Source organism: Podarcis pityusensis (genome assembly GCF_964106645.2).
Source record: "Podarcis pityusensis genome assembly, chromosome: 15".
Lineage (NCBI taxonomy): Eukaryota > Metazoa > Chordata > Lepidosauria > Squamata > Lacertidae > Podarcis > Podarcis pityusensis.
The window spans coordinates 33,000,222-33,027,581 of NC_138040.1; the positions used below are offsets into that span (position 1 = coordinate 33,000,222).

At 44.3% G+C, this 27,360-nt stretch overlaps 2 protein-coding genes across 2 annotated transcripts in view; both read left to right on the plus strand.

Moving 5' to 3' along the window:
* Positions 1-27,360, plus strand: part of PANX3 (pannexin 3) — a 200,557-nt gene that overhangs the window by 80,169 nt on the left and 93,028 nt on the right. The gene's annotated exons all lie outside the window — the stretch shown is intronic.
* The window catches only part of NRGN (neurogranin), a 48,025-nt gene that overhangs the window by 7,348 nt on the left and 13,317 nt on the right, over positions 1-27,360 (plus strand). Inside the window, exon 2 of the mRNA XM_080982682.1 lies at positions 13,865-14,068. Coding sequence (XP_080838808.1) covers positions 13,865-14,065 — 201 coding nt within the window. The 3' untranslated portion in view covers positions 14,066-14,068. The remainder of the gene's footprint in view (positions 1-13,864; positions 14,069-27,360) is intronic.

Genomic DNA, 27,360 nt, shown 5'->3' on the forward strand with positions numbered 1-27,360 from the left:
AGATGTCAGCATTCGAATCGGAGCATGGCTTTGTCCCTGAGCTGCAGTCCTTTCCCTATACAGTGGTACCTCAGGTTAAGTGCTTAATTCGCTCTGGAGGTCCATTCTTAACCTGAAACTGTTCTTAACCTGAGGTACCACTTTAGCTAATGGGGCCTCCCGCTGCTGCCGCACGATTTCTGTTCTCATCCTGAAGCAAAGTTCTTAACCTGAGGTACTATTTCTGGGTTAGCGGAGTCTGTAACCTGAAGCGTATGTAACACGAGGTACCACTGTAGATGCCACCCATGCATTACAGCTCCTTCCTGATCCTACACAATGATGCCAGTTTTCAGAGTAGATGATCGCAAACAAACAAAATGCATCCAATTTCAGGCAGAGATTTGGAGAAAATGTTCCCAGTGTACCAGTGGATACAGCTTCATTATCTGGATTTCTTGTTGTCTTGGTTATTAAAGGTAAGGGAGCCATTCCAGAAAAAAAGGAAGCAATTTTTTTTAAAAAAAATCCTGCACACGCATCACACATGTAAAGCACATTTTCTCCCCTCCTGGGAATTGTAGTTTGTTAAGGGTGCTGGGAACTGTAGCTCTGTGGGGGGCTAAACTACAGTTCCCAGGATTCTGTGCTGTTTCTACAGTGGAGTCAATGCAGTTGAAAGAAGTCATCAGGTGAGTCTCAACAAAAGGGCACATCAACGTGGAGCCATTTAGGGGGATCAGGTGGGAAGATGAGTTTTGTCTTTAAGTTCCGAACAGCAAGTGCTTCTGGCGGGTTGACCTTTCTGCACTGAGACGTGCCCCATGCAATGTAATAGCATTTCTTAGAAATATCGTTGCTGGCATTCTCATCCCACTCCATCTGCCCTTATTTTCCTGTAACTCATCATTAGCTGTGACCAGGCACGGAGTCAGCCTCTGGCCTCCTTGGGCAGCTGCTAGGGGTCCCAACTCCCTGGCACGGTCCACTGTCGCCAACATCTCTTGCCCAGGTCCTCAAGCCATATTTCTAATTTCCTGGAGTGACCGTGACATCATGTCTCTCCAGGGCATTAGTGTCATGGAATTCTACTCAATATTGATCCAGAGTAGAACTCCAGCGTGTAGTTAGCAGAGTAAAAACACGTTGCAGAATTCTCAAAAAATAGACCAGAGGCAATTAATATTTCATCCAGCAGAGCTTTACTGCTACTGAAGGCAAATGAGCATAATGGTCACAAATCCAATATATTGAGGACTGGCACTGTCCATAAGAAATCCAGTTGCAGCAGACTTACCTTAAACTTACAATAAGTTTAACCTTAACACTAAGCATACCATATACAGAACACCACACCAGAAGGATAGAGAGATAGAAAGAGTGAAACCAGGCTCCTTCTGGCCGTAATATTATAGTCAACATGACTTGACAGAAGAGATAACAGAACCAATTTAAGCCAGCTGTACTCGGCTTCTCTGAAGGAATAACCCAAACATCATGAACCTTCTGCTTGTTTCTTTCACACAGAGAAGCTTCCAGAACCCTCTTGAATAAATTAGAATAGGAAAGATCTCTACACATCAGAACAACACTTTCTGCACTAAGAAATGCAAACTGATAATTAGTCCCCATACACAGGAGGCTGCCTTATAACAAGTCAGACTATTGGGTACATCTAGTTCAGTATTATCCAGACGGACCGGCAGCAGCTTTCCTGGATTTCAGACAGGAAGTCTTTCCCAAATCAACCCAGAGATGCCAGGATTAAACCTGTGACCTTCTGCGTGCAAAGCAGATGCTATACCACACTGAGCCATTCCACAAAATGTGGGGAATTGTGACTGAGTGTTACAGACCCTCCAAGTGCCCCTATTTTCCAGGTACAGTCATGGATTTCCAGAAGCCATCCCGGTTTCTGATTTGATCCCAGAATGTCCTGCTTTTCCTTAGGACGTCCCTCTTTTCATCGGAGAAATGTTGGAGGGTATGGAGTCATGCAACCCCCTGAACCAAGGAGATAAGTCACTATACAACCTTTAGAAGACACCTGAAGGCAGCTCTGTATAGGGAAGTTTTTGTTAATGTTTAAGGTTTTATTATGTTTTTATATATGTTGGAAGCTGCCCAGAGTAGCTGGGGCAATCCAGTCACATGGACAGGGTATAAATAATTGTAATTACATTAATGATCATAATTATAATTATTATGGAATAGGATGTCCCTATTTTCAGCTGAGAAAGGGTATGGTGTTATAGCCAGCTTTCCTTACTAAGTAAGACCATCACATTTCTGGAACAAGGGCCTTCAGAGAAATGAATGTCAGGGGCAATGAAATAATCCAATCTAGAAAGTTTTTCACGAAAGTATGACAGCAGAGGTGTATGTGAACACATAGCGTTTAAAACCATCTTTAAAAAGAATGCCCACAAACCTTCTGTACGAACAGAGGTCTAAATGCCATCTTTCCATGAATGAGTCTGGCTATGGGCATTCTTATAAAGAGCTTTGGCATCCATGCCACATGAACTCACCTTGAACTGCCCTGACAGTTTTTGGGTGGGCAAGAAGTGTGAGGAAAATTGAGTGAGGTGGGTGGTCTCGCCAGGGTGGGGGGGATACATCAATAAATTAATTTGAGCTGACTTTATCTAGGGACAATTTGAGAGGCCAACAAATGGGAGCTATTGAAGAAGAATAGAATGGATGTGGAGAAGGATCTGTTGGGAAATTAACCGGGAGTAAATGAATTGAAGAGGAACTGATCTGGGTGGGGTGCAAATTAATTGTAGAATTTATCTGAAGATATGGATGGGAAATTAGTTGGTTTGTCTTCTCTCCTGTGACATTTAAATTCTAGATTTGCATCTACACATATCAATTAGTCTGTGCAATGTTAATGCAAATGTCTGTCTCTGGGCTTGTGCGTTGAATCTTTTAAGAACCTAGCAACGCCCCAATTCTGCTTATCAGATTAGTCCAAGAGGGCCCATTCTGTATCAGTTAACTATCAAGTAACATTGCACTGTTGAAAAACAGAGAGAAAGTCTTTAAATTATGTATCAAGGTTATTCTAGGGCAGGGATAGCCAATGCAGCGACTAGGGATTGGGCAGAAAATTGATTCAGTTTGTACCTAACGGCAAATTTCCTGATTTGCACTTCCTGAAACAAAGCGCAAACCAAAATGTAGTCATCCTTTGGGGTGGGGTGGGGTTGTGGGATATTAAAATGGTAATTAGACCAAACCTACCACCTTGAACTGCTCAGAGTGCTGTCCCACAAGTCCACAAGTACTAGCTAACAGGGTGGGGGCAACACCAGTGGCCATTTTGCACAGGGCCCCCTCAAACCTGGTGCTGGTGCTGATCACCACATTTTGCCACAGTGAATGCCATAAGTTAATTACGTGCTCTATAGACAGTTACCATATTGGCCCGAATATAAGCCACACCGGCAAATAAGCAGCACCTTAAAAAAAAAATAAAAAAAAATTGGGGGGGGGGGGAGAATACCCAAATATAAGCCGCTCCCTTAAAATTGGGTTGCAGGCTGAAAGTCATTGCAGTTGGTAGAATTATAACTCCGAGCCCATTTAAGCCTTTGATCTTGCAAGCCCGCAAAAGTTACTGTACAATCGCTAAAACAGCAAATTTCTATTCAGTTGCTACAATCCCCCAGGCACTCACACCCGTAAATGGCAAATGTAGAAGAAAATCCTATGGATACTGGAGAGAACCCGCAGGTGGGTTAAACACCTGTTCGTAGCACCGTCAGTGCAAATAAAAAAACTAATACTGCACTGTAGAATACAGGGAAAGCGATGAATGACATTAGAATTAATTCCACAACAGTCTCAAGCTTCCAAATCAGCAATAAAACATTTTTTTTTGGTTCTGTTTTACCGTATGTCTGTTTCAGCAGCTATATCGTAAAAGCCAATTTTTGTAAGGTCGCTAATTTAAGCCGCATGTTAACTTTTCACAGTCGGAATTTGGGGGAGAAAAGTGCGGCTTATATTCAGGCCAATACGGTAACTTTTTCTCTCCTGTCGTGAATCATCTGCTAAGCAATAGACCCCCTCCTGTCCCACTTGTCTTGTCTCATGGATGCAGCAAACAGCTGGACCGTATATCGTTTGCCTGGATAAAAGATAGCAGTTTTACGTGATGTCTATCCATCTCCTCTCCTGCACAGGCAGAGCAAAGTTGTCTGCCAATAATCGGACGAGGCTTTCTGAGCATCAAACATGGAAGCCCACTCAGGGGTTGTAAATAGCAGGGGTGTTAAGAACGATGGTCACCCCGCCAAAAGGAGATGGGCTTATATAACCATTCCCAGGGGTGTAATGTTAATGCGCCAAACGCAGGCTGGAGAAAAACGTGATACAACACAGCCAATGCTTACTATGTGGCGTGGTTCATTTTAAGTGCACCTCAAAATAGCTTCCAGAAAAATCAAGCCTTCAACAGTTTGATGCGTTTAAAATAAAACCAAAATAAAATAAATGACAGGTTTAAAACATGAGCAGGTTTTAAGAGTGGCGGATCATTTATGCTGCTACAGTGCCGTCAAAGTAATTGGGCTTACAGTAGCGTATGATCGCATTTATAAGCATACAGTGCTGATTTGAAGTGTTGCATTTTGTATTGCATTCTTTGTTTCTGTGAGTTGCTGTCAGACTAATACAGAACAGTTCTTGAGATGCCTTGGGTGGATGACAAGAAAAGCATCATGTTTATCTCTAAATGCTTGCGTGCCATGTGTATCAAGGCAATAATAATAATAATAATAATAATAATAATAATAATAATAATAAATGCCCCACCCATTTGGCTGGGTTTCCCCAGCCACTCTGGGAGGCCTCCAACAAAATATTAAAAATGTGATAAAACATATAACATTAAAAACATCCCTAAACAGGGCTGCCTTCAGATGTCTTCTACAAGTCAGATAGTTGTTTATTTCCTTGACATCTGATGGGAGGGTGTTCCACAGGGCAGGTGTCAATACTGAGAAGGCCCTCTGACTGGTTCCCTGTAACTTCACGTCTTGCAGTGAGGGAACCACCAGAAGGCCCTCGGTGCTGGACCTCAGTGTCCAGGCTGAACGATGGGGATGGAGATGCTCCTTCAGGTATACTGGGCTGAGGCCGTTTAGGGCTTGAAAGGTCAGCACTGACACTTTGAATTGTGCTCAGAAACGTACTGGGAGCCAGTGTAGGTCTTTCAAGACCGGTGTTATATGGTCTTGGCGGCAGCTCCCAGTCACCTGTCTAGTTGCCGCATTCTGGATTAGTTGTAGTTTCTGGGTCATCTTCAAAGGTAGCCCCACATAGAGAGCATTGCAGTAGTTCAAGTGGGAGATAACTAGAGCATGTACCACTCTGATGAGACAGTCTGCGGGCAGATAGGGTCTCAGCCTGCATACGAGATGGAGCTGGTAGACAGCTGCCCTGGACACAGAATTGACCTGCTCCTCCAGGGACAGCTGTGAGTCAAAAATGACCCCCAGGCTGCACACCTTCAGGGGCACAGTTACCCCATTTAGGACCAGAGAGTCCTCCATACCCGCCCGCCCCTTGTTCCCCCAAAACAGTACTTCTGTCTTGTCAGGATTCAACCTCAAACAAGTTGTGCAGCAGTGAGAAGAATCATAGAATCATAGAATCATAGAGTTAGAAGAGACCACAAGGGCCATCGAGTCCAACCCCCTGCCAAGCAGGAAACACCATCAGAGGACTCCTGACATATGGTTATCAAGCCTCTGCTTAAAGACCTTCAAAGAAGGAGACTCCACCACACTCCTTGGCAGCAAATTCCACTGTCAAACAGCTCTTACTGTCAGGAAGTTCTTCCTAATGTTTAGGTGGAATCTTCTTTCTTGTAGTTTGGATCCATTGCTCCGTGTCCGCTTCTCTGGAGCAGCAGAAAACAACCTTTCTCCCTCCTCTATGTGACATCCTTTTATATATTTGAACATGGCTATCCTATCACCCCCTTAACCTCCTCTTCTCCAGGCTAAACATGCCCAGCTCCCTTAGCCGTTCCTCATAAGGCATCGTTTCCAGGCCTTTGACCATTTTGGTTGCCCTCCTCTGGACACGTTCCAGTTTGTCAGTGTCCTTCTTGAATTGTGGTGCCCAGAACAGGACACAGTACTCCAGGTGAGGTCTGACCAGAGCAGAATACAGTGGCACTATTACTTCCCTTGATCTAGATGCTATACTCCTATTGATGCAGCCCAGAATTGCATTGGCTTTTTTAGCTGCCGTGTCACACTGTTGGCTCATGTCAAGTTTGTGGTCAACCAAGACTCCTAGATCCTTTTCACATATACTGCTCTCAAGCCAGGTGTCACCCATCTTGTATTTGTGCCTCTCATTTTTTTTGCCCAAGTGCAATACTTTACATTTCTCCCTGTTAAAATTAATCTTGTTATTTCATGGGGACATAGGAAGTTGCCTTATAGTGAGCCAGGCCACTGATCATTCTAGGTGAATATTATCTACATAAGACTACAGTGGCTCTCCACAACTTTAGACATTCCCAGCCCTTCTTGGAGATGCTGGGATTTAACCTGGACCTTCCTACATGCAAAGCTTTTTCAAAAAGTAGGTCTCTAGTCCCTTTGATTTCGGTAATAAAAGGAAAACAGTTGATAAAGATTTCTAACCAGTTGCTTAGCTGCAATCAGTTAATGCTGTATTAGTAACACAGATCCAGCAAACTTCTACTCATAGCTGACCTGCTGAAATGAATGGATTCCACCATTTAATCAATTTAAATTAAAAAACCCCCAATTTAAATAAAAAAAATCTGTTTTTCTTTTTTTAAAAAAAATCATTGATTTTTATCCACCCTGATTTAAGGCAGACTATGATGGATGAATTGTCCCCCTTCCTGGAGCTACTGGCTTCAGGCTCTTCTGCAAAAGTTACCAAAATCCTTCCCAAAAGTAGGAGTGGTTTATGTGTTGGTGGGACCCGAAGCAGACAAGATGTCTCAAGACTGAGTGGAAGCAAAGATAAATTGATAGGACATTGATTTGCTTAAAAACGACACATGCTAATTTATATGTACAGATGCAAATGTAGAAATGATTACATTTTGCTATAGTGGGAAGACTATAGCCAGGTGTTCTGTGCACCTGCTCAGTCTGCTCCCCTGGTTCTAACTGCAGGGAAGAGAGTTGTACCTCATTGGCAGAACACACGCCTTGCATGTAAAGGGTTCCAGGTTTGATCCCTGGTATCTCCAGGTAAGGCTTGGAAAAAACACCCGCCTGAAACCCCAGAGAGTCAGTGTCAAAAATATAAACCAGTCTGGCTCTGCATAAGTGACACATTCAATTCAGTTCGCATTTAAAACTGGATCGATCTAGTTCACGGTTCCCAAAACAACATTCAAACCGAAGCACAGACGTCGTTTGAAATTTGCACTTCCCTGAATTTTGCAGTGCAGTTCTCCAGCCAACTTATGTGTAGAAAACCTCACATACTAAAGTGTGTGTAAAAATGCATGCAATAGTCAAAATAACATTTTTAAATGTGCTATATTAAGGACGATTGCTTTGTGACACTCTCTATGCTAGGCAAAATTGCATACAAAAATTTCCCGGTGTGTTTTCGTGACAACTTTAAAAAATAAAAATGAGCAGAGTGATGTAGAAATGTGGGGGGAAATAAGCTACCATGTGAAACCCAAATTAGCATGTTTAGCCATTTTTTTTATAAGGCAGCTTCCCAAATTCCTGCGTTCCTAGCGTGTCTTGGTAGATAGAGGGATCGGCTCTAAGGATTTACAGATGGGACTGGGATGATCACAGTCACTTGTGACCCTTGCAGAACTGGAAATTAAGTGGCTTAGGGGAACACCTTGTACACTACATTTATATGATGCCCTATTTATTATGTTGCTACTGTAGCATTCAGCGAAACCCTAAGAGATGCCATTCAGCTCTGTGTAATTCAGCAGTCTGTTATTAGCCGAGGAAATGAAGACTCTGGGGGTGTCTATGATTCAACACTGTTTGCATGTTGCAATGGAAAGCATTTTGAGGAAGTCATCTATTCCCCTGCTGTGTGTCGACCCCAAGAAATAGATTCCTTAGAGGAGGAGATTCAGCAGATACAAAAGGAAACACATCTTCACACAACACATAGATAAATGATGAAATTTGCTACTGTAAGATATGGTGATGGCCTCTAGCTGAGCTTTAAATGTGGGGGTGAGACAAATTGATTGAGGATAAGCCTACCAATGACTACTTGTCATGATGGTTGTTTATTGCCTTCAGGACCAGAGGCGTCCTGCTTCTGATTCTGAATATTGCTGGGGAAAAGCAATAGGGGAGGTGTAATGTTGTCATCAAGGAACACGGGTGGCGCTGTGAGTTAAACCACAGAGCCTAGGACTTGCCGATCAGTAGGTCGGCAGTTTGAATCCCCGCGATGGGATGAGCTCCCGTTGCTCGGTCCCTGCTTCTGCCAACCTAGCAGTTCGAAAGCACATCAAAATGCAAGTAGATAAATAGGTACCGCTCTGGCGGGAAGGTAAACAGCGTTTCCGTGTGCTGCTCTGGTTCACCAGAAGCGGCATAGTCATGCTGGCCACATGACCCAGAAGCTGTACGCCAGCTCCCTCGGCCAGTAAAGCGAGATGAGCGCTGCAACCCCAGAGTTGGCCACGACTGGACCTAATGGTCAGGGGTCCCTTTACCTTTCAGGCCACCTGAGGCCTGTTGTCAGCTCCTGTTTCTGGGCTTCCCAGAAGTGATTGACCATGGTGGGAGCCTCTATAGCAGCAGCAGGAGCCACCCAGTGAGGACTTCCTAGACTTGGTGGCACTAACATTTAGCTACTTCAACAGCCAGGAGATTCAGCTACAAAATGGCATTTATTGGAACATTGAGTACGAGGCAGGGGGGACAGGACTTATGTACACCTTGTACTGCCGTAACAACATTTGTATCTAAAGAAGTGTGCATGCACATGAAAGCTTATACCAAGAACAAACTTAGTTGGTCTCTAAGGTGCTACTGGACAATTTTTTTATGTTTTAGTATATTTCAACATTTGCATCACTGTCTGTTTAATTGTGTTTTAAATGTATTGTAAGACATCTCTAGAACTTCAGTTTGTAGGTGGGGTATAAATATTCATTAATACATTAATGAAATATAGAAAACATTCTGGATTAGTTGTAGTTTTGATCTATTTTAAAACCATTAAAAAATAAACAAAAAGAGAGAAAATTGTCTGGGCCATATGATGTCAGGGTGTGACCTGCCCATGCCTGTGGGTCCTGTTTATAGTTCAGGGTCAGAGACAGAAAACCACTTTGGCACAGAGGTTAAAACATCATGCTAGATCTCAGACTCAAATCCTTGATCACCATTTCCCAGTTAGCTTACCTCACAATGCTGCTGCAAGGATAACGTTAGGGGGAAGGTTGAAAGAAGAAGTTTGGACACAATCTCTTTAAAAAGAGGTTTGGACACTAAAGCTGGGGAAAAAAAAGTTCTGTGCATCCTTCTGGTGTCTGTGGATAAATGGAAGGTCCAGAAGTTGCAAAGTCTAATTATACAGGCTTCTATTCAATTGATCCCCTGCCAGAATCCCGACAATAATACCGATCAAACAATCATAGTGATTCAATTGTGGGCAGGAAAAAAGCCTACAATTGTGTTACTGTGTGTAAGAATGGCAGAAATCTAATCTTTTAGAACAGGAAACATTTTTCCTATGCAGCTAGGCAACACTCTGTGCATAGAATACATTCCTCCACCACTCAGCCAAAAAGGCAGCTTCGGATCAATTAAATCTTTAGGACAGATTGAAGCCAGCAAGACGCTTTTCTTTAAAAGGCATAGTTCTATTTTAGCACCGTGAGAGCTCTAGGAACAGCACTGGAGGTGTGTTGTGGGGGGGGGGGGAGAGTGCCATTTCATAGACAATGCTCAGGTGTATGCAATATATATTCAGCAATGAATATCACATGCGTGCGAGTTAGCATGGCTGGCTGTCAGCAACTCAACTCTGGCAGGTAACCAATTATCCCATTATGGTGTTTTAGCTTCTTTGGCAGAATTGCTTCTGTACCCTCTCTCCCAGATGAGGCGTAATGTGAGTCACAATTTGGGGCGATGAGCCTTTCTAGATGACTACAAAAAGAAAGGGGGGGGGGAGAAGGAGGCTAGGTTTTTTATTTCTAAAACGCTTTTCTTGTGCAACTCCTCCGATCCAGTGGCAGTAGGGCTAGTGTTATATAATCTGATTCCTGAGAATGGAGACAAGGGGAGGCTGGGCTAGGCTGTTCCATATGTCCCACTGTTTCACAGGTGAAAACAGGGAAACAGTTATAAATACAACACGTCACAGCACCCAATGCTTATATTGTGGATCGCTACTTACTCAAGGCATATATTCACGCATACATCAGTATACATTGCTAAAGCGTTTCCTTTTGCTTGTTCTGCTTGGTCCTGGCTGTCAGTGGTTACTAGCCATGAGCTAAAAGGTAAAAGGGGACGTGGGTCTAAACCACTGAGCCTCTTGGGCTTGCCGATCAGAAGGTTGGTGGTTCGAATCCCCACCACGCGGTGAGCTCCCATTGTTGTGTCCCAGCTACTGCCAACTTAGCAGTTCAAAAGCACGCCAGTGCAAGCAGATAAATAGGTACTGCTGTGGCGGGAAGGTAAACAGTGTTTCCGTGCGCTCTGGTTTCCATCAAGGTGTTCCGGTGTGCCAGAAGTGGTTTAGTCACACTGACCACATGACCCGGAAAGCTGCCTGTGGACAAACGCCGGCTCCCTCGACCTGAAAGCAAAAAGAGTCGCCTTTTACTGGACTGAACCGTCTAGGGGTCCTTTACCTTTACCTTTACTAGCTATGATGTTTATTTTCTTCCATAGGCAGTATCATACCCTCCAACATTACTCCGATGCAAATAGGGACGACCTACTTTTCTCCTCCTCTTCTTCTTCTTCTTCATCTTCTTCTTCTTCTTCTTCTTCTTCCACTCTGGGCAGCTTCCAAGTATATTAAAACACAATAAAACATTAACAAAAGCTTCCCTATACATGGCTGCCTTCAGGTGTCTTCTAAAGGTTGTATAATTACTTATCTCCTTGGCTTAGGAGTTGCATAACTCCAACATTTCTCCAACGGAAATAGATACCTCCTACTATACCCTCCAACATTCCTCAGATGAAAATAGGGACCTCCCAAGGAAAAGCGGGACATTCTGGGATCAAATCAGAAACCGGGACGACTTCTGTGAATCCGGGACTGTCCCTGGAACATAGGGACACTTGGAGGGTCTGTGACACGCCTCCGAATATCAGTTGATGGGAACCACAGCTGGGGAGAGGGCTGCTGGATTCAAGTCCTGCTTGCGCACTTCCCAGAGGCGTCTTGTTGGCCACTCTGAGAAAAGGATGCTGAACTAGATGGGCAGCTACCCTGATCCAGCAGGGTAGCTCATCTTCTGTCCACATCTACTCTGCAATAGTAACCTGCCGTCCAGGGAGGAGTCTGGTGTTCTGGTTGGGCAGTCCCTTAACACATCATCAAAAAGAAGGTGCAGATTTGCATGAAATTTGCATAGGTACAGACGCAAAGTTAGAAATCACAATAATAATTTAAATTATATCAATCAAACAATCAATCAATCAATCAATCAATCAATCAAATCTTTATTACAGTCATAGACCAGCATAAGTAGGGTAGGGTACAATCATTTAAAATTTGTAAACCGTTTTGGAAAGCTAAGTATTAAAACAGAAAGTATATACAGTCATACTTCGGGTTACAACTGCTTCAGGTTGCATTTTTTTGGGTTGCGGATCGCCGAAACCCGGAAGTACCGGAAAGGGTTACTTCCGGGTTTCAGCAGTTGCGCATGCGCAGAAGTGCTAAATCACACTATGCGCATGCGCAGAAGTGCCGAATCGCAACCCACGTGTGCACAGATGCGCAGACGCAGGTTGTGAACACTGCGGATTGCGAATGTGCATCCCACATGGATCACGTTCGCAACCCAAGCTTCCACTGTATAAAAGACTACAAGAAGCTGAAAGAATCTAAAAGAAGGGTTAGGAGCATTAAACAGATGTGGAAGAGCATAAAGGGTTAGTATATAAAAAACTGTAGCTATCAATTTAGAGAGCACTCTGATATGAGTGTTCATTAATTCTAGTTTGTGGCACAGGTCATCACCCGACAAATTTTGAACGCGGCTGTGAAGACTCTGGCAACATTGTATGTTGTAGCAGGGTTGGTATATGAAAGCAGCAGGGAGGTATAGAATTGTCTGGTGCGCCCTGGGTACTTATGGAGTAGTGGGGAGGTGAGGCTAATACAAATGTCTCTATAGTATAGGCACTGGAGAAGCACATTCTCTATTGCTTCTATTTGTCCAGAGTCACAGGGGCATTGTCTCTCCGAGTAAACCATTGACCTTCAGTGACAGCCGAGGGGAGGGCGTGACATCGTGCCAGGGTAAAGGCCTTCCGATGCTTAGGGCCTTCGAGTTTAGTTAGATATGCCATGGGGGAGGCAGAGTACCTGGCAGATTCACTGGTGATAAAAGTTAGGGTGCTGGCTAGATCCAATTGGTGCTCTGTGTCAGCTACACGTTGTTTAATGAGGGCTTTGGCCTGATCGTATCCTGAGTAGAAGACCTGGAGAGAATTTAAATTATATCTCACCTTAGTGAGGAAGACTGTGGCCAGGGGACGTGCCGGCTGGCCTGAACAATCCAGGTGTGGAAGAGCAGCTCAAAGTCTGCACCTTGCTCTCCCTATTTATGATATCTTGATCTTTAAACTAGACTTGGACCACAGAATCATTCAAATAAGGAATGCCCTTTCATAGAGAACTGTTCTCCTTGGTGACATGTCCTGGGATGAAGTCCTGTACACTAGAATAACATAATGTCTTATGAGATACGAACCATTCAGAGGGACACAGTAAGCTGCTTTCTTTCCTTTCCTTTCCTGCTTTTCACCTCAATCTTGGCTGCCTCTTTTGTTTTGAAAGGAGAGAAAAAATACAATCTCACACTTGTCTGACAAAACCACAACAAAGCCTAGTCATTTCCAACAAACCTATAGCTATTTGCAGTCTGAAGTTATGGTGGGTTGAAGTCAGCACCAAGCTGTAATTAAAGTTAGCACAAACAGCCCTTGACGAGAACTTCAGGGATAAATGAACATTAGTTCATTCCTGGGTTGCTTGCTTTGTTTGTTTTGCTTTGAATAATATGACAAGAAACAGCCATGGTCTAGAATGACATCAAAGCCATATCTTGGGAAGCTGCCAGCTCATGCTGGTTCCTGAGACCAAGGAGAGGTTTTCGTCTATGTTTGGATACAATTGAATGACATTTTGAATCAAGATGGTGGTCTGAACTTTTATTTTTATTTTTTAATTTTGTAATTGTTCCCTCCCCCACAGTTTTATCATTTTAACATAACAATTTCAAACATTAAAGTACAAGGGTCTTTGAACCTTTGGACCTCCTTCCTTCCCTCCATCAGTTCCATGTTTAAGATTAAATTTGCTGCATCTTTTACCATTATCCATCTGTTAAATAACCATGATAAGCATAAATTGTTCCACATTACGAGTGTCCTTACATCCCTGCCAGAGATTTTAACTGTTTACAGTGGTCTTTTAAATAAATTGCAAATTTACTCCAGTCTTTAGAAAATGCTTGATCTTCCTGGTTTCGGATTTTCCCCATCAGTTTTGCCATCTCCACATATTCCGTCAGTTTCACCTGCCATTCTTCTTTTGTTGGTACTTCTCCTTCGTCCCTGACAAGAATGTACCTGGTGGCGTGAGGACCTCCTGTGTTTATTTTCCTTCCTTCCCTCTCTCGCAGGAAGGGGCTTGCACGAAGCTTGATGAAGACATCATGGATATTCCCTTGGATGACCCCAGTGCCAACGCGGCTGCCGCCAAGATCCAGGCCAGTTTCCGTGGCCATATGACTAGGAAGAAGATCAAAGGGGGAGAGCGCAAAAGCAAGGACCCCGAGTGCACGAGCAGCACTCGTGCGGGGGACCTACGCAATGGAGATTAAGTGGTAAGGATCCGAATGCCCCAGCCCAGCTTACTTGTTTTATTGCGAGCCATTCTTTTGCATGTACCTAGTTTAATTTAGGGACATGGGTGGCACTGTGGGGTTAAGCCACAGAGCCTAGGACTTGCAGATCAGAAGGTCGGCGGTTCGAATCCCCGCGACGGGGTCAGCTCCCGTTGCTCGGTCCCTGCTCCTGCCCACCTAGCAGTTCAAAAGCACATCAAAGTGCAAGTAGATAAATAGGTACCGCTCCGGCGGGAAGGTAAACGGCGTTTCCGTGCGCTGCTCTGGTTCGCCAGAAGTGGCTTAGTCATGCTGGCCACATGACCCGGAAGCTGTACGCCGGCTCCCTCGGCCAGTAAAGCAAGATGAACGCCGCAACCCCAGAGTCGGTCACGACTGGACCTAATGGTCAGGGGTCCCTTTACCTTTACCTTTTAGTTTAATTTACCTTCCTACTAAGAGCCTTGTGGTACCTGAAAGATGAAACCATTTATTGTGGCATAAGCTGCTATGGTCTAGAGCAGGAATGAGGGACCTGTGGGCCTCCAGATGTTGTTAGACAAGAGTTGTTATCATCCCTGGACATTGGCTAGGCTGGCTGGTGCTGATGGGAGTTGTAGTCCAACATCACCTGGAAGGCCACAGGTTCCCCCATCCCTGCAGTAATCTCTGCCCTTATTTTCTTAACAAAGGGTCAGGGAGCCTATGACCTTCCAGATAGCAATAAATCCCAGCTCCCATTATCCTTGACCATTGTCTATGACCCAGCCATCATGGTCAACGGTAGGAATTGAAGTGTATGTGGGTTCCCACAAGGCAAGACACAGTGATAACAGCAAGAACTTTTATTGAACTACATAACTGGGAAACAGAGGACAAGCAACTGCTTATATACATTTCTGAAGGCCTGGGCCACTCCCACTCTCAACATGATTGGCTGTCTAAATTTCCAAACTGTGAATCATGACTCAGAGTTCAAGGGCCAATGACAGAGGCCCAAATCCTGAAATGTTCTGTGATTAGACAACATGTATCGAATCAGAATACAGGAGCTCAGAATCCATAGTCCAGACTCAAGCTCAGGCAAACACAGACCACTGAATACATAACAGGAATGATTGGAGTTGGGGTCTAGCAACGTGTAAAGGGCCACAGTTTCCACAACTCTGATTTAAATGGAAGACTCAGTGACTTTCCTGCTGTGTGTAACTGTGGCATTGTGTGTCCAAAAATTCATGATATGTTACGTCCTTCTACTAACTCCCAGGGTGTCAAAGATGCCAAATTCCAAGGGGATTGAACAAAAGCTTCCTATTATTTCAGAGGCAATTTTAAAAAGTGCACATTCTATAGATTTCCCATTGATTTCAGCAAAAGATTCAGACAATCTTCCAGGGGTCTCGTATCATCTTGGGTGCTTTTCATTCCAATGACATGAAATTTGCAGTCATTCTATTATTCCCTCTGGGCATCAGACCTGCCAATTTTCAGATGGATTGGACAAAGGTTTCCCATTTAATAGGCAATTAAACAAGGAGCAACAGACTCAGCCTAACTGCAGTCGAAACTCAATAGAACTTACCACCAAGCTGTCAGTTTCATGGTCTCTCTCTCCTCTTTCCCCGAGACATTTTGGTGCACAGATAAGTAATGCAAACAATTCAGCCTTCCCCATCCTGGTGCCCTTCAGATGTTATGGACTACCACTCCCAGCAGCCCCAGCGGCATGACAGTGCTGACTGGGGCTGATGGGTTTTGTAGTCTAAAACATCTGGAGGGCTCTAATACAAGCTCATTCCAAGTGCATGGAAAAAGGAAACAAATGGAATTTCATTTCCGGGCACGTTCGTTCCCATTTTTCGTTCGTTTTGAACATTCATTTCTGCAACGCATCCGAAGGACAAAACAAACAGGCTTTGAAAAGCCTTGTTGCAATCACTGCATTGTAACCAATACTATCATTGTATCATTTTAATGGCCAAGATAACCATTCATTATTCTACGCAGCGATTTTGCAGTAATAATGATGAATACGCCCACTATGCCCGCCCTGTAGAGAATGAAAACTCATGCTTTCTATTACTGTTTATGGTCTCCAGAACTGATCCCTGCCCTTTCCTCATTTTCCCACTTAAGCACATACAGTGGTACCTTGGTTCTCAAACTTAATCCGTTCCAGAAGTCCGTTCCAAAACCAAAATGTTCCAAAACCAAGGCATGCTTTCCCATAAAAAGTAATGCAAAATGGATTAATCCATTCCAGACTTTTAAAAACAACCCCTAAAACAGCAATTTAACATGAATTTTGCTATCTAACGAGACCATTGATCCATAAAATGAAAGCAATAATCAATGCACTGTACTATAAAATAAATAAGACAATATTGTAGATGATTAAAATTAAAATTATTTTTTTTTCTTACCTGCATCAGGTTGTAGGGCATTTATCCATTTACGCAGTTACACAACCAATCAATCAGTAGCTGAACTGGGTTCCACACAGTCACAAAAACAAATTAACCGAAAAAGCCTCAAAAACAAAAACACAATATAAATAGCAAAAACAAAAGCGCCAAATGTAATCCGTTCCGGAAGTCTGTTTGACTTCCAAAATGTTCGAAAACCAAGGTGCAGCTTCTGATTGGTGCAGGTGCCCCGGAAACAATAGCCGACAGCTGCATTGGACATTTGGCTTCTGAAAAAAAATGTTCGAAAACCAGAACACTTACTTCCAGGTTTTTGGCATTTGGGAACCAAGGCTTTTGAGAACCAAGGTACCACTGTATTGTTGAAACTGAAGGCAAAGGTGGTTTGATGCTTGTTCATAGAAACATGTCAACTTTCACTAAAGCTATGGGCTTAGTCTGTTAGTGTTGTACCTACTGAAGATTTTCGGACACAACACTAAATTATGGTGTGGCATCATGAAAACGAGCCTCACACTGCTCAGACACAAAGTGCCTCAGGTCCAGTGGTACCAAATGAATGGTTCACTACACTATCACCAACCACGGCAGGAGTGCATGATGCTCTCCACCTGGTGACTGAGATGATGATGATGATGAAGAAGAAGAGTTTGGATTTGATATCCCGCTTTATCACTACCCGAAGGAGTCTTAAAGTGGCTAACATTCTAGCCAAACCTGATTCAGCCTGTGTACACAACATACATTCAAAGCACATTCTCCCTCCCACAAAGAATCCTGGAAACTGTAGTTTATCCCCCATAGAGCTACAATTCCCAGCACCCTTAACAACCTACATGGATTCTTTGGGCAGAAGTCACACGTGTTACATATGCTCCAAGTGCGCAGTGTGTCTGCAGCCTTGAAGGAAGACACATTATGCAAGGTGGCCAGAGATGTGTGGCAGAACCCAGCGCAGCAGCACAGCATGTTCAGCCGGTGCATTTTGCAGAATTCGTTGCTGCAAGACACGGGTATGACCGCTGGCTCAGATGACTTTAAAGTACCAGATAAATTCTTGGCATGGACGTCCTATGGGCAATGATAGCTAAATGGCATCTTTTATGCTCAGTGGAGTTCTAAATTCCGTTTTGCTGAGGTCGGGGGGCAGGGAGCAAAGGAGACACTTCATAACCTGCTTGTTGGCTTCCTGGAAACATCTGCATGCCCTTCGTTGGGAAGAGGATGCGGGTTTAGATGGACCCTCAGCCTGGCTCTTTTTTTGTGTACTCTGTATCCAGGGGCGTCTTTTAAATGACTCACCCTGTATAAAGCAGATCCTCTCTCCAAAATAATGTCTGGAAATCCTGTATTTATTTATTTTTTTAAAGAATATTGAGATCATACTGACCCTTTCTCTTTCTGCATGGTAGTCAGCAGCTTTGTAGTGCGTCCACCACAAAAGCAGTCTCCCCTGCTCTAATGTTGCTTTCAGATTTAGGTCCCTACAGTTTGGTGAACTTTCAGTTTGGTGAACTTTCAGTTTGGTGAACTTTCAGTTTGGTGAACTTTCCCGCAAGGGTGAACAGCACCGAAACCACACCTGAGATCCCCTGTTGATGCTTTTAAAGACTTCCTGGTTTTGTTGCTTGTTGCTTTTCATGCACCACTCATTTGAAGACATTTTAATGTTTTCTTATAAGCTGCCCTGATAATGTACTGGGTGCAAATCCCTCCCTCCGTTATTGGTTCTCCCTCTTTTTAAAACAAAATGTTGAATACCGCCATGGAAGGGTAGACACAGTCCAGATCACGATGTTCTGTTGCACCAGAAGCAGTCTAATCATGCTAGCCACATGACTCGGAAAGCTGTGTGTGGACAAACACGGCTCCCTTGCCCTGAAAAGCAAGAGGAGTGCCGCAACCCCTTATTCGCCTTTGAGTGGACTGAACTGTCGAGGGGTCCTTTACCTTTTTACCTTTTACAGGGGAGAGAGGACCTGGGGCTGTACAAAGCACAATGAGACCGAAGCAGAAATAGATTGAGAAAAGCAAGCCACATGATGTATCCAGTACAGTTTGCCCTTTGAGGCTGTCAGATTGAGGACAAGAAGCAAACAATGTGACCTGCTCTGTTCCAGACGAACGAGTTCAACGTGGCACACTTTGCTCTCCTCCCCACCCCCATCTTTAGGCTCATAACAAACCTGCCAGGTAGTTAGGCCAAAAGTAGCAACTGGCCCATGGTCACCCTGTGACAGTGGCATAACGTTGGTTGCTGGCACCCAGGGCATGGGTGAGGCAGGAACACATGTGCCAGGCGGAGGGATGTGTGCAGACCCCAGTCCTTGCTGCCGCTGAAGTGACCCCCATCTACAGCAGAGCAAAGCAGGGCCACGCTGAACCACCTGCCTGTCTGCACAGGGGTGAGCCTGGCTGGCCAACGTGGTGGGCAGAGAGGAGACCAGGCTGGGCCAAGTGGGGTCACCTGTGTGGGGGCACCTGGTTTGTGCCCTCTCAAAAAATGTAAGGGCCACGGCCCTGTGGCCCTCTCACACTACGCCCCTGCACAGTGAGCTTCATGGCTGAGTGAGGATTTGCACCTGGGTCTCTCTCGGCCAAGTCTAACACTCACACCTGGGGACAGGTGTCCTGTTCCATCCTTCAGAGGTTATTAGGCTGCAGTTCCCATTGGCACCAGCCAGCATGGTCAGTAGCCAAGGATAATGGGAATTGTAGTCCAACAGCATCTGGGGAACTGCAGGTTTCCCATGCCTGCTCTAACCTCTACACCACTGAGGCATTTGTTGGTTCTTCACTGTGGTATTCTATTTATATATGCAGGGATGGCACATCCATTAAGCAAGTGTATAGTAAAACCTGTTGTTGTTGTTGTTGTTGTTGGTTTTGCTACAGTCCTGTTTTTTGCTTGGCTTATTCCAAGAGCTTTTTTAAAAAAATAATAATAATAATAATCTTAAAATGCCACATCCCACTTTTCTCTCTCTCGAAAAGAAACACAGAGTGGCTGATAAGAATTAAAATACACCCATTAGAAACAATTTCAAATGCATGCAATACAAACACATTCAAAGGCATCCAATAAAAATGAATTCAGAAAATGCATCAAACCACCAACGCTCTAAAAACAAAAAAAACAACAGATTTCCAAAAATCAACAAAAACAACAACTTGTGAACAAACACCAAAGAGAGAGCAAGGCAAAGATGGCATCTTGCCACCTCCAGAAGGGCTAAATTTACATTTTGTATCATTCATGTATCTGGGTATTTTAAAACCATAAAGCGCTTTGGGTACCTTGGCAGAATCAGCCAGTCGGTGGTTTGGAAAGGAAAATAGCCTTCATAGATACATAACGAGGAGAAGAAAGTTTTCCAGCTCTGTGAAAATATTGAAGCATTTTGTAAGTTGCTTTAGTCACATGGCCCTGAGGAAGCAGAGGGGCATCCATGCATGATCTCTGCACCGTATTTTATTCCCTGTTGTAGAGCATCTTCATAACAACCCTGTAAGGTAGGTTCAGCTGAGAGAAGCAGTGAGCAGCCTAAGGTTAACTAGTGAATTTAGTGGCTGGAGGGGATTTCAACACAAGCCTTCTACATGTGACACTCCAGCCACTGAAAAATGGCTTCTATGCACGATTGTGTGTTCTCTGCACTTCAAGTTACCTTCAGGGCAGCTTGCAGGTGGCTAATTGAGTGAGGACAAGGTATTTTTGGCGGTAGTTCTGGGGCTTTCAATTGCCCTCTTTGTGGAGATTCCTCCAGCTCCCTCCTTGTTTTCTTTTTGATGGAAGCTGAAAATATTTCCTTTTTTCGGGGGGGGGGGAATGATTTGGTTTTTCAAATTAAAATTTTACAGAGATATATTGAACATAAATAATGAAAACAAGATTCCAAGAAGTCTCCTGGATTTCCATCCTCCCCTTTGTGGATCCTATTATGAATCATTTCCTCCCGCATCTTTTAGGATGATCCAAATCTTTTACATCTCCATTGTGTCCAAAATTCACCCTGCAAGTGATATCCCAATCCTACTAATGAGTTTAACTGCTTACAATAGTCTTGAAGAGAAGTTATAAATTTCCCCCATTCCTTATTAAAATTTATGACTCTTCCGGTCATTTTAGCCATTTCAGCATAGTCCATCAACTTGATCTGCCATTCTTCTCTTCTTTCCATCTCTGGGCCCTGTAACATCCGTGCAGCCGTGGTCGCCTACATAAATATGGTACTCTTTTCTGCTCCCTTGGGATTTCGGCACCTAGAATTCCTAAAAGGAAGGCTTCAGGGTTTTTTTTTAGCAAAGGTTATTTTAAACATTTTTGAAGCGGAAAATATTTCCATTTGAACAGGCTCTTAAAGTTTATCACTGCTGCTGCTTTTAATATGTAGGAAAAATAAGACCATCTAGCTTAGCGTTTTCTATACTCATGGGAAGCAGTTCTTCAGGGAGAAGTGAGTTTAATGACTGCTACTTTTAATGATTGCTGTCCAAATTAGTGACTTTAATATTGTGTATTTTATTTCTGTTTCTTTTGAAAGGCACTCTGGCTGCCCATTTGAACAGGAGCTGCTGCTGTTAAATTTTATACCATAAGCTTAGAATTAGATGCTGGGCAAATTTTTCAGCTCCCTCCTTCCTCCCTTCCTCCCTCCCTTCCTTCCAAGTTGCTAGACCTTAAGGCTGCAATGAGAACTGGGAACAATGCCTGTTTAAGCTGATGTGTCAGCATGAGAGCCGGACTTGCACTGGGGGCTTCAATCCTTGGCACTATTCCTTGACACCCCCCCCCCATGGCCAGCAGAAAATACTTATGCAAAAAAGAAGCGAATGCATTCAATTTTCACAATTTATTCCAGGTGCCAATTTGAATCCCCCTCCTGTTTTATTTTTATTTTTTTAAAAAAACTTGTCTCTAGAGTATCTTCCCTGTGTAGTCAGACTAGATGATTCTTGACATCCCTTCCTACTCATTTCGGTGGAAAACAGATGCTACGTGCTGTGCAGACTTGCTGGGAAGATTTCTGGCAAAGAAAAATAATTATTTCTCCGCGCTCCCTGCCCTCAGCTGAGTTGATGTGTACTTCTAATGCTACTCGCTCCATGTTGGGTGTTGTCAACTCAACAGCAAGCTAGGAACATCGCACAAATTGTCATTATTATGGATAAATGGTAAGGCAGGCTCAAGCTTAGTTCTGTCCCTGAAGCAATTATGATGATCATGATTATTAGTAGTAGCATTTATATTAATTAGTTGCTTTATTCATAGAAATGACTTACGGACACAATAGAAATGCTAAAAGCAATTAGTTGTACCTCGGATCCTGAACGCCTTGCGAGTTGAATGTTTTGGTTCCTGAACGCCACAAACCCAGAAGTGAGTGTTTTGCTTTGTGAATGTTTTTAGGAACCCGCACGTCCATTGCAACTTCCACGGCTTCCTGCAGCCAAACGGAAACAGTTCTTTGGTTTTCGAACGTTTTGGAAGTTGAACGGACTTCCTGAACGGATTCTGTTTGACTTCTGAGGTACCACTGTACAATGAACAGAGTTCATAAAAACCTTTAAAAAAAAACAACAACAACCCCAAGCAAACCTTAAACATCTATGCAAATAAAAGACAGGAGTAGCAGAGGGACTAGCACCTTTAAAATCCAAATGTGGTTTGAGAATTTGGAGCGGCAATTTCCTATCCTTTTTCATTGACAGTTATGAGGCAGCAGGGAATCAATCAGATGCAATTCTCCTGCACTTCTGTACTCAGGTGTGTGTGTGTGTGTAGAAACACCCACGCCAAACCTCTTTCTGCCATTAGCAACTGAATCATGGAAAACTTTTAACCACTGTTATAGAGAAAAATCTGCTCCTTTTCCCTTTCCTGGAGCCTTTATAGTGTCCTTAAGTGGTAGGAGAAAACAACAGAGGCCGGCCACAGAATATTGAGAAGCAAAGCAGCTAGTAAGCCTGATCTTTATTAAACTGTTGCAACAGGGTCCTCACTCACCCTACGCAGGAGGGAGGAGGAACCCAGAACAGTGGTGTGCAAGCCCTCCTAGAGACTTTTGAAATTGCCCACCTTGTAGCTCAAGACCACCCCCCAAAACATCATACATACATCACAGAAGGAGGCAGTCTACAGCAGAAATGCATCACAGGAGGTGGTTTACAGCAGAAATCCTGTCTGCCAGGATACCTGACAATGGTCACTGATTGCTTTACCTGGCCAGCCCGGCCATTCTTTTGCAATGGTAAATACTTTAATTCCTGGATCCAGGTCACAGGCTCACCCTTTGTTGTTGTTTAGTCATTTAGTCGTGTCCGACTCTTTGTGACCCCATGGACCAGAGCATGCCAGGCACTCCTGTCTTCCACTGCCTTCCGCAGTTTGGTCAAACTCATGCTGGTATCTTGGAGAACACTGTTCAACCATCTCGTCCTCTGTCGTCCCCTTCTCCTTGTGCCCTCCATCTTTCCCAACATCCGGGTCTTTTCCAGGGAGTCTTCTCTTCTCACGAGGTGGCCAAAGTATTGGAGCCTCAGCTTCAGGATCTGTCCTTCCAGTGCGCACTCAGGGCTGATTTCCTTCAGAATGGATAGGTTTGATCTTCTTGCAGTCCATGGGACTCTCAAGAGTCTCCTCCAGCACCATAATTCAAAAGCATCAATTCTTCGGCAATCGGCCTTCTTTATGGTCCAGCTCTCACTTCCATACATCACTACTGGGAAAACCATGGCTTTAACTATACAGGCTCACCCTGTTCATACACAAATACGCCCTTAAGACAGGTAAGCAAAAGAAAATGGAGAGACTTTCCCATTTCTTTCCTTCTTGCAGAGAAATATTTGAGGTCAATTTGGGACAGTCAAAATGGTTTGGGAGAGTCAAAATGAGTTCATGATTGCTCTGCTGTACTATTTCAGACACGTGGTTTATGTAATTACCGGTATGTATGTGTTTGCCTTGTACATTTATGAACCTTTATTTTATATTTGGGACCTTAGAATTCTTATAACACCACCCACTGGCAAACCTAGCTCTCCCCTCTAGAAATGCAAACTCCTGGCCTTTGTTTAGGCAGCACCCCCTGGGCACAATTGTGTGGGGTTTTGAGTGTTCACCCCGGCGGTTGTGGGAAGCAACTGAGCAAGGAGAGGAAAATGTGCTTACATATTAGGAGCAATTTGTTTAGAATGGTTATTAGCTCAGCAAGACGCCACTTTCCTTCCACCCACCACCCTGAGAAAACTCTGCTGGCGCACCAGCCGAGAGGGGCAATTAGCAGGCCACAAGATGCCACTTTTAAAATCTGGGATCCCTCAAGCATGCAGTTGCGTCAAGACAAATAAGTTCCATCTGCTTCAGCCAAGAATGAAGTTGCATTCCGCTGCCCCCTTTGGGATTGTGTTCTGCAAAAGGACGGTTTAGAACAGTCCAAATCTAGCCCAGGCAACCTGTGTGTAATAAACCATCAATCTGTCTGCTCCAATCTCTACTTTCCACTTTTCTCTGATAAATAAATCACAACACTGTCTGCTAAATCTACCCCACACTCCTGCACTTCTCCTCAGTAGAGAAAGTCACATTTTAAATAACTAAACATACCTTTCAACCTTGGAAATAATTATGCAGATTTGATTAATTCCCTTTGAGATGAATAAATGAAATTAACTAGCTCATTGTTGTCAACACCATACTGTTTTCTGCATATAAATGGGTTCATCATCTCAAAAAAGAGCTTTTTTAATTCTTATAAAAACCCCCCAAAACTAAATTAACTTTTAAAGTTACAATTACGTGCCAAGAAGAAAAGAGAAACATGGAGTAGTTGTCTATAGCTTGTCTTATGTACAGTGGTCCCTTGGGTTACATACGCTTCAGGTTTCATACGCTTCAGGTTACAGACTCTGCTAACCCAGAAATAGTGCTTCAGGTGAAGAACTTTGCTTCAGGTTGAGAACAGAAATCGTGCTCCAGCGGCGTGGCGGCAGCAGGAGGCCCCATTAGCTAAAGTGGTGCTTCAGGTTAAGAACAGTTTCAGGTTAAGTACAGACCTCCGGAACGAATTAAGTACTTAACCCGAGGTACCACTGTATTATGAATATTAGAGTTTATTATTGTGCCATCAATGCGTGTGCCAGTATAAGTATAAGAAGTCAGGTCCTTGCACTCAAGGAGCTTCCAAACTACATTTCAAATACAGTGGTACCTCTGGTTACCAACTTAATTCGTTCCAGAGGTCCATTCTTAAACTGAAACTGTTCTTAACCTGAGGTACCACTTTAGCTAATGGGGTCTCCTGCTGCTGCCACTGTGCAATTTCTGTTCTTATCCTGGGGCAAAGTTCTTAACCCGAGGTACTATTTCTGGGTTAGCGGAGTCTGTAACCTGAAGCGTATGTAACCCGAGGTACCACTGTACTTCCTTGCTCCTGGGAAGATTCAGGATCCTGATCAGGAGCAGGAAGAGGCTCCCACCATTCCTCCTCAGCGCAGCCCTCCTCAGCACGGTTCCTGACCCCAACCTTCTGGTGGCCGCATGCCAGAGGTGGCGGGGGCAGATGCAAAGGGGCAGAGCAAATGGGTGCAACTCTTCCCTGCCATTCAAAAACCAGAGGAAGGAAGCAGCACCGTCACAGTTCCAAGGCACATTCTGGCCGATCAAAAACATTCAGGGGGGGTGGTGGCCTGTGGGTGGGTTTGTAACCTGGGGGGAATCGCATACCCTGCAAGTTTCTCTATTTCCCAGTGACAGTCCTGGAATTATGAAAGCTTCTGATTTGATGCCGGAATGTCCCTATTTCCCCAAACATTGCCACCACCGCCAAGGTGGGAAAGGAGGAGGATGATCCATCGCTTGTCCTGAGCTGTGTCGGCGGCAGTGGTGGCTGCAAGGGAGCATATTGTTGCCTCCCCATGGCTTCTCCTCCCCATGGCTGCCAGTGCCGGCCTCCTCCCTTGGGCAACTGGTAGCATCCTCTGGGAAACAGTCACGAAGGCAGCAGGGAGGCTGGGGTCACCAAGGCTTAGTCCCGTGTGACATGCTGACTCTGTGGGGTTGGAGTGGAAGAAAGGGAGAGCAGAGAACAAGGAGTCTTGATGATGATGATGATACAGTCATACCTCGGACTGAATATGCTTCAGGTTGAGTGTTTTCAGGCTACGCTCCGCGGTGACCCGGAAGTAACGGAACACGTTACTTCTGGGTTTCGCCGCTGGCGCATGCGCAGATGCTCAAAATGACGCCGCGTGAATGTGCGGAAGCGGCGAAACGCGCCCCATGCATGCACAGATGCGTGTTACGTTCTACTCATCAGGCGAATGGGGCTCCAGAACAGATCCCATTCGCATCCAGAGGTACCACTGTAATAGGTAAGAGGTAAAGGATCCCTGGACAGTTAAGTCCAGTCAAAGATGACTATGGGGTTGCGATGCTCATTTTGCTTTCAGGCCAAGGGAGCCGGCGTTTGTCCACAGACAGCTTTCCGGGTCGTGTGGCCAGCATGACTAAACCTGTTCTGGTGCAACGGGACACGGTGACGGAAACCAGAGAACACGGAAACGCCTTTTACTTTCCCACCGCAGTGATACCTATTTATCTACTTGCACTGGTGTGCTTTTGAACTGCTAGGTTGGCAGGAGCTGGGACAGAGCAATGGGAGTTCACCCTGTCATGGGAAATCGAACCGCCGACCTTCCGATCGGCAAGCCCAAGAGGCTCGGTGGTTTAGACCACAGCCCCACCCACATCCAATAATAATCATAATAATTTATTTGTACCCCGCCCATCTGACTGGTTGCCCCAGCCACTCTGGGCAGCTTCCAACATATATATATAAAATGATAAAACGTTAAACTTTAAACAAAAGCTTCCTTATATCATGGTTGTCTTCAGATGTCTTCTAAAGTTTGTATGGTTACTTATCTCCTTGGCTCAGGGGTTGCACAACTCCATACCCTCCAACATTTCTCCGATGAAAATAGGGGCGCCCTAAGGGGAAGCGGGACATTATGGGATCAAATTAGGAACCTGGACAGCTTTTCTAAATCTGGGACTGTCCCTGGAAAATAGGGACACTTGGAGGGCAATAGCCTTTCCCTGCTCAGGATCTCCAACAACTGGCATTCAGAGCCATAACCCCCCAGCTGTGTGAGTTATGCAGGGATATAAAAAAGTGGCCCCCTGTGATGTTTTAACCACCCTTATCGTATACTGGAAGGACTGGAGGCACAATTGCATGTGGAAAGATTTATTGGGTCTTCAAAAGGTCCTTGGATCCATGGAATTAAGACACTCTTTTAGGACATCTGAATTTGCCCTCTTCATTCCAGGCACACAGTTTCCCCCCTGCACAGATAGGCTTGCAATCCTATTCCGCAGCATGATTTCATTAGCCCAATCCATCTGGGGATATTGTTGGCATATGCAAAGCTTATATGCTTTCCCCTGAAAGCATTTGCAGACCAAATGTACAGGTTTGCGGGGGAGGAAAGACGTTGGAAGGGAAATGGAATTTGGCCTTCTGACAAATTAAGATAGTATTTGATGTAAAAAAGCAACGTGGTCTGTTTCCTTTCATCTTTTCTTTTTAAAATTTAAATGAAAACCCTAAAGCCATATTTGCTGATGAGTTGTTGCATGTATGCTGTGGAGTGCAAGTCAGATAGATGGAGCGTGTCTGACGCTTGTCATAGGGGGACTGCAAATATTGATGTGAATTATTGACCAGTGAATCTCAGCCTGCTGCCATGAGGGGGGAGGGAAGGAAGAGAGAGTGACTGGGCCAGCTTCTAAGTAATGCCAAATAGTTTTTATCACCCAGCCCAGAAGTTCTCAAATTGTGGTCCATAGAGCAATGATCACCT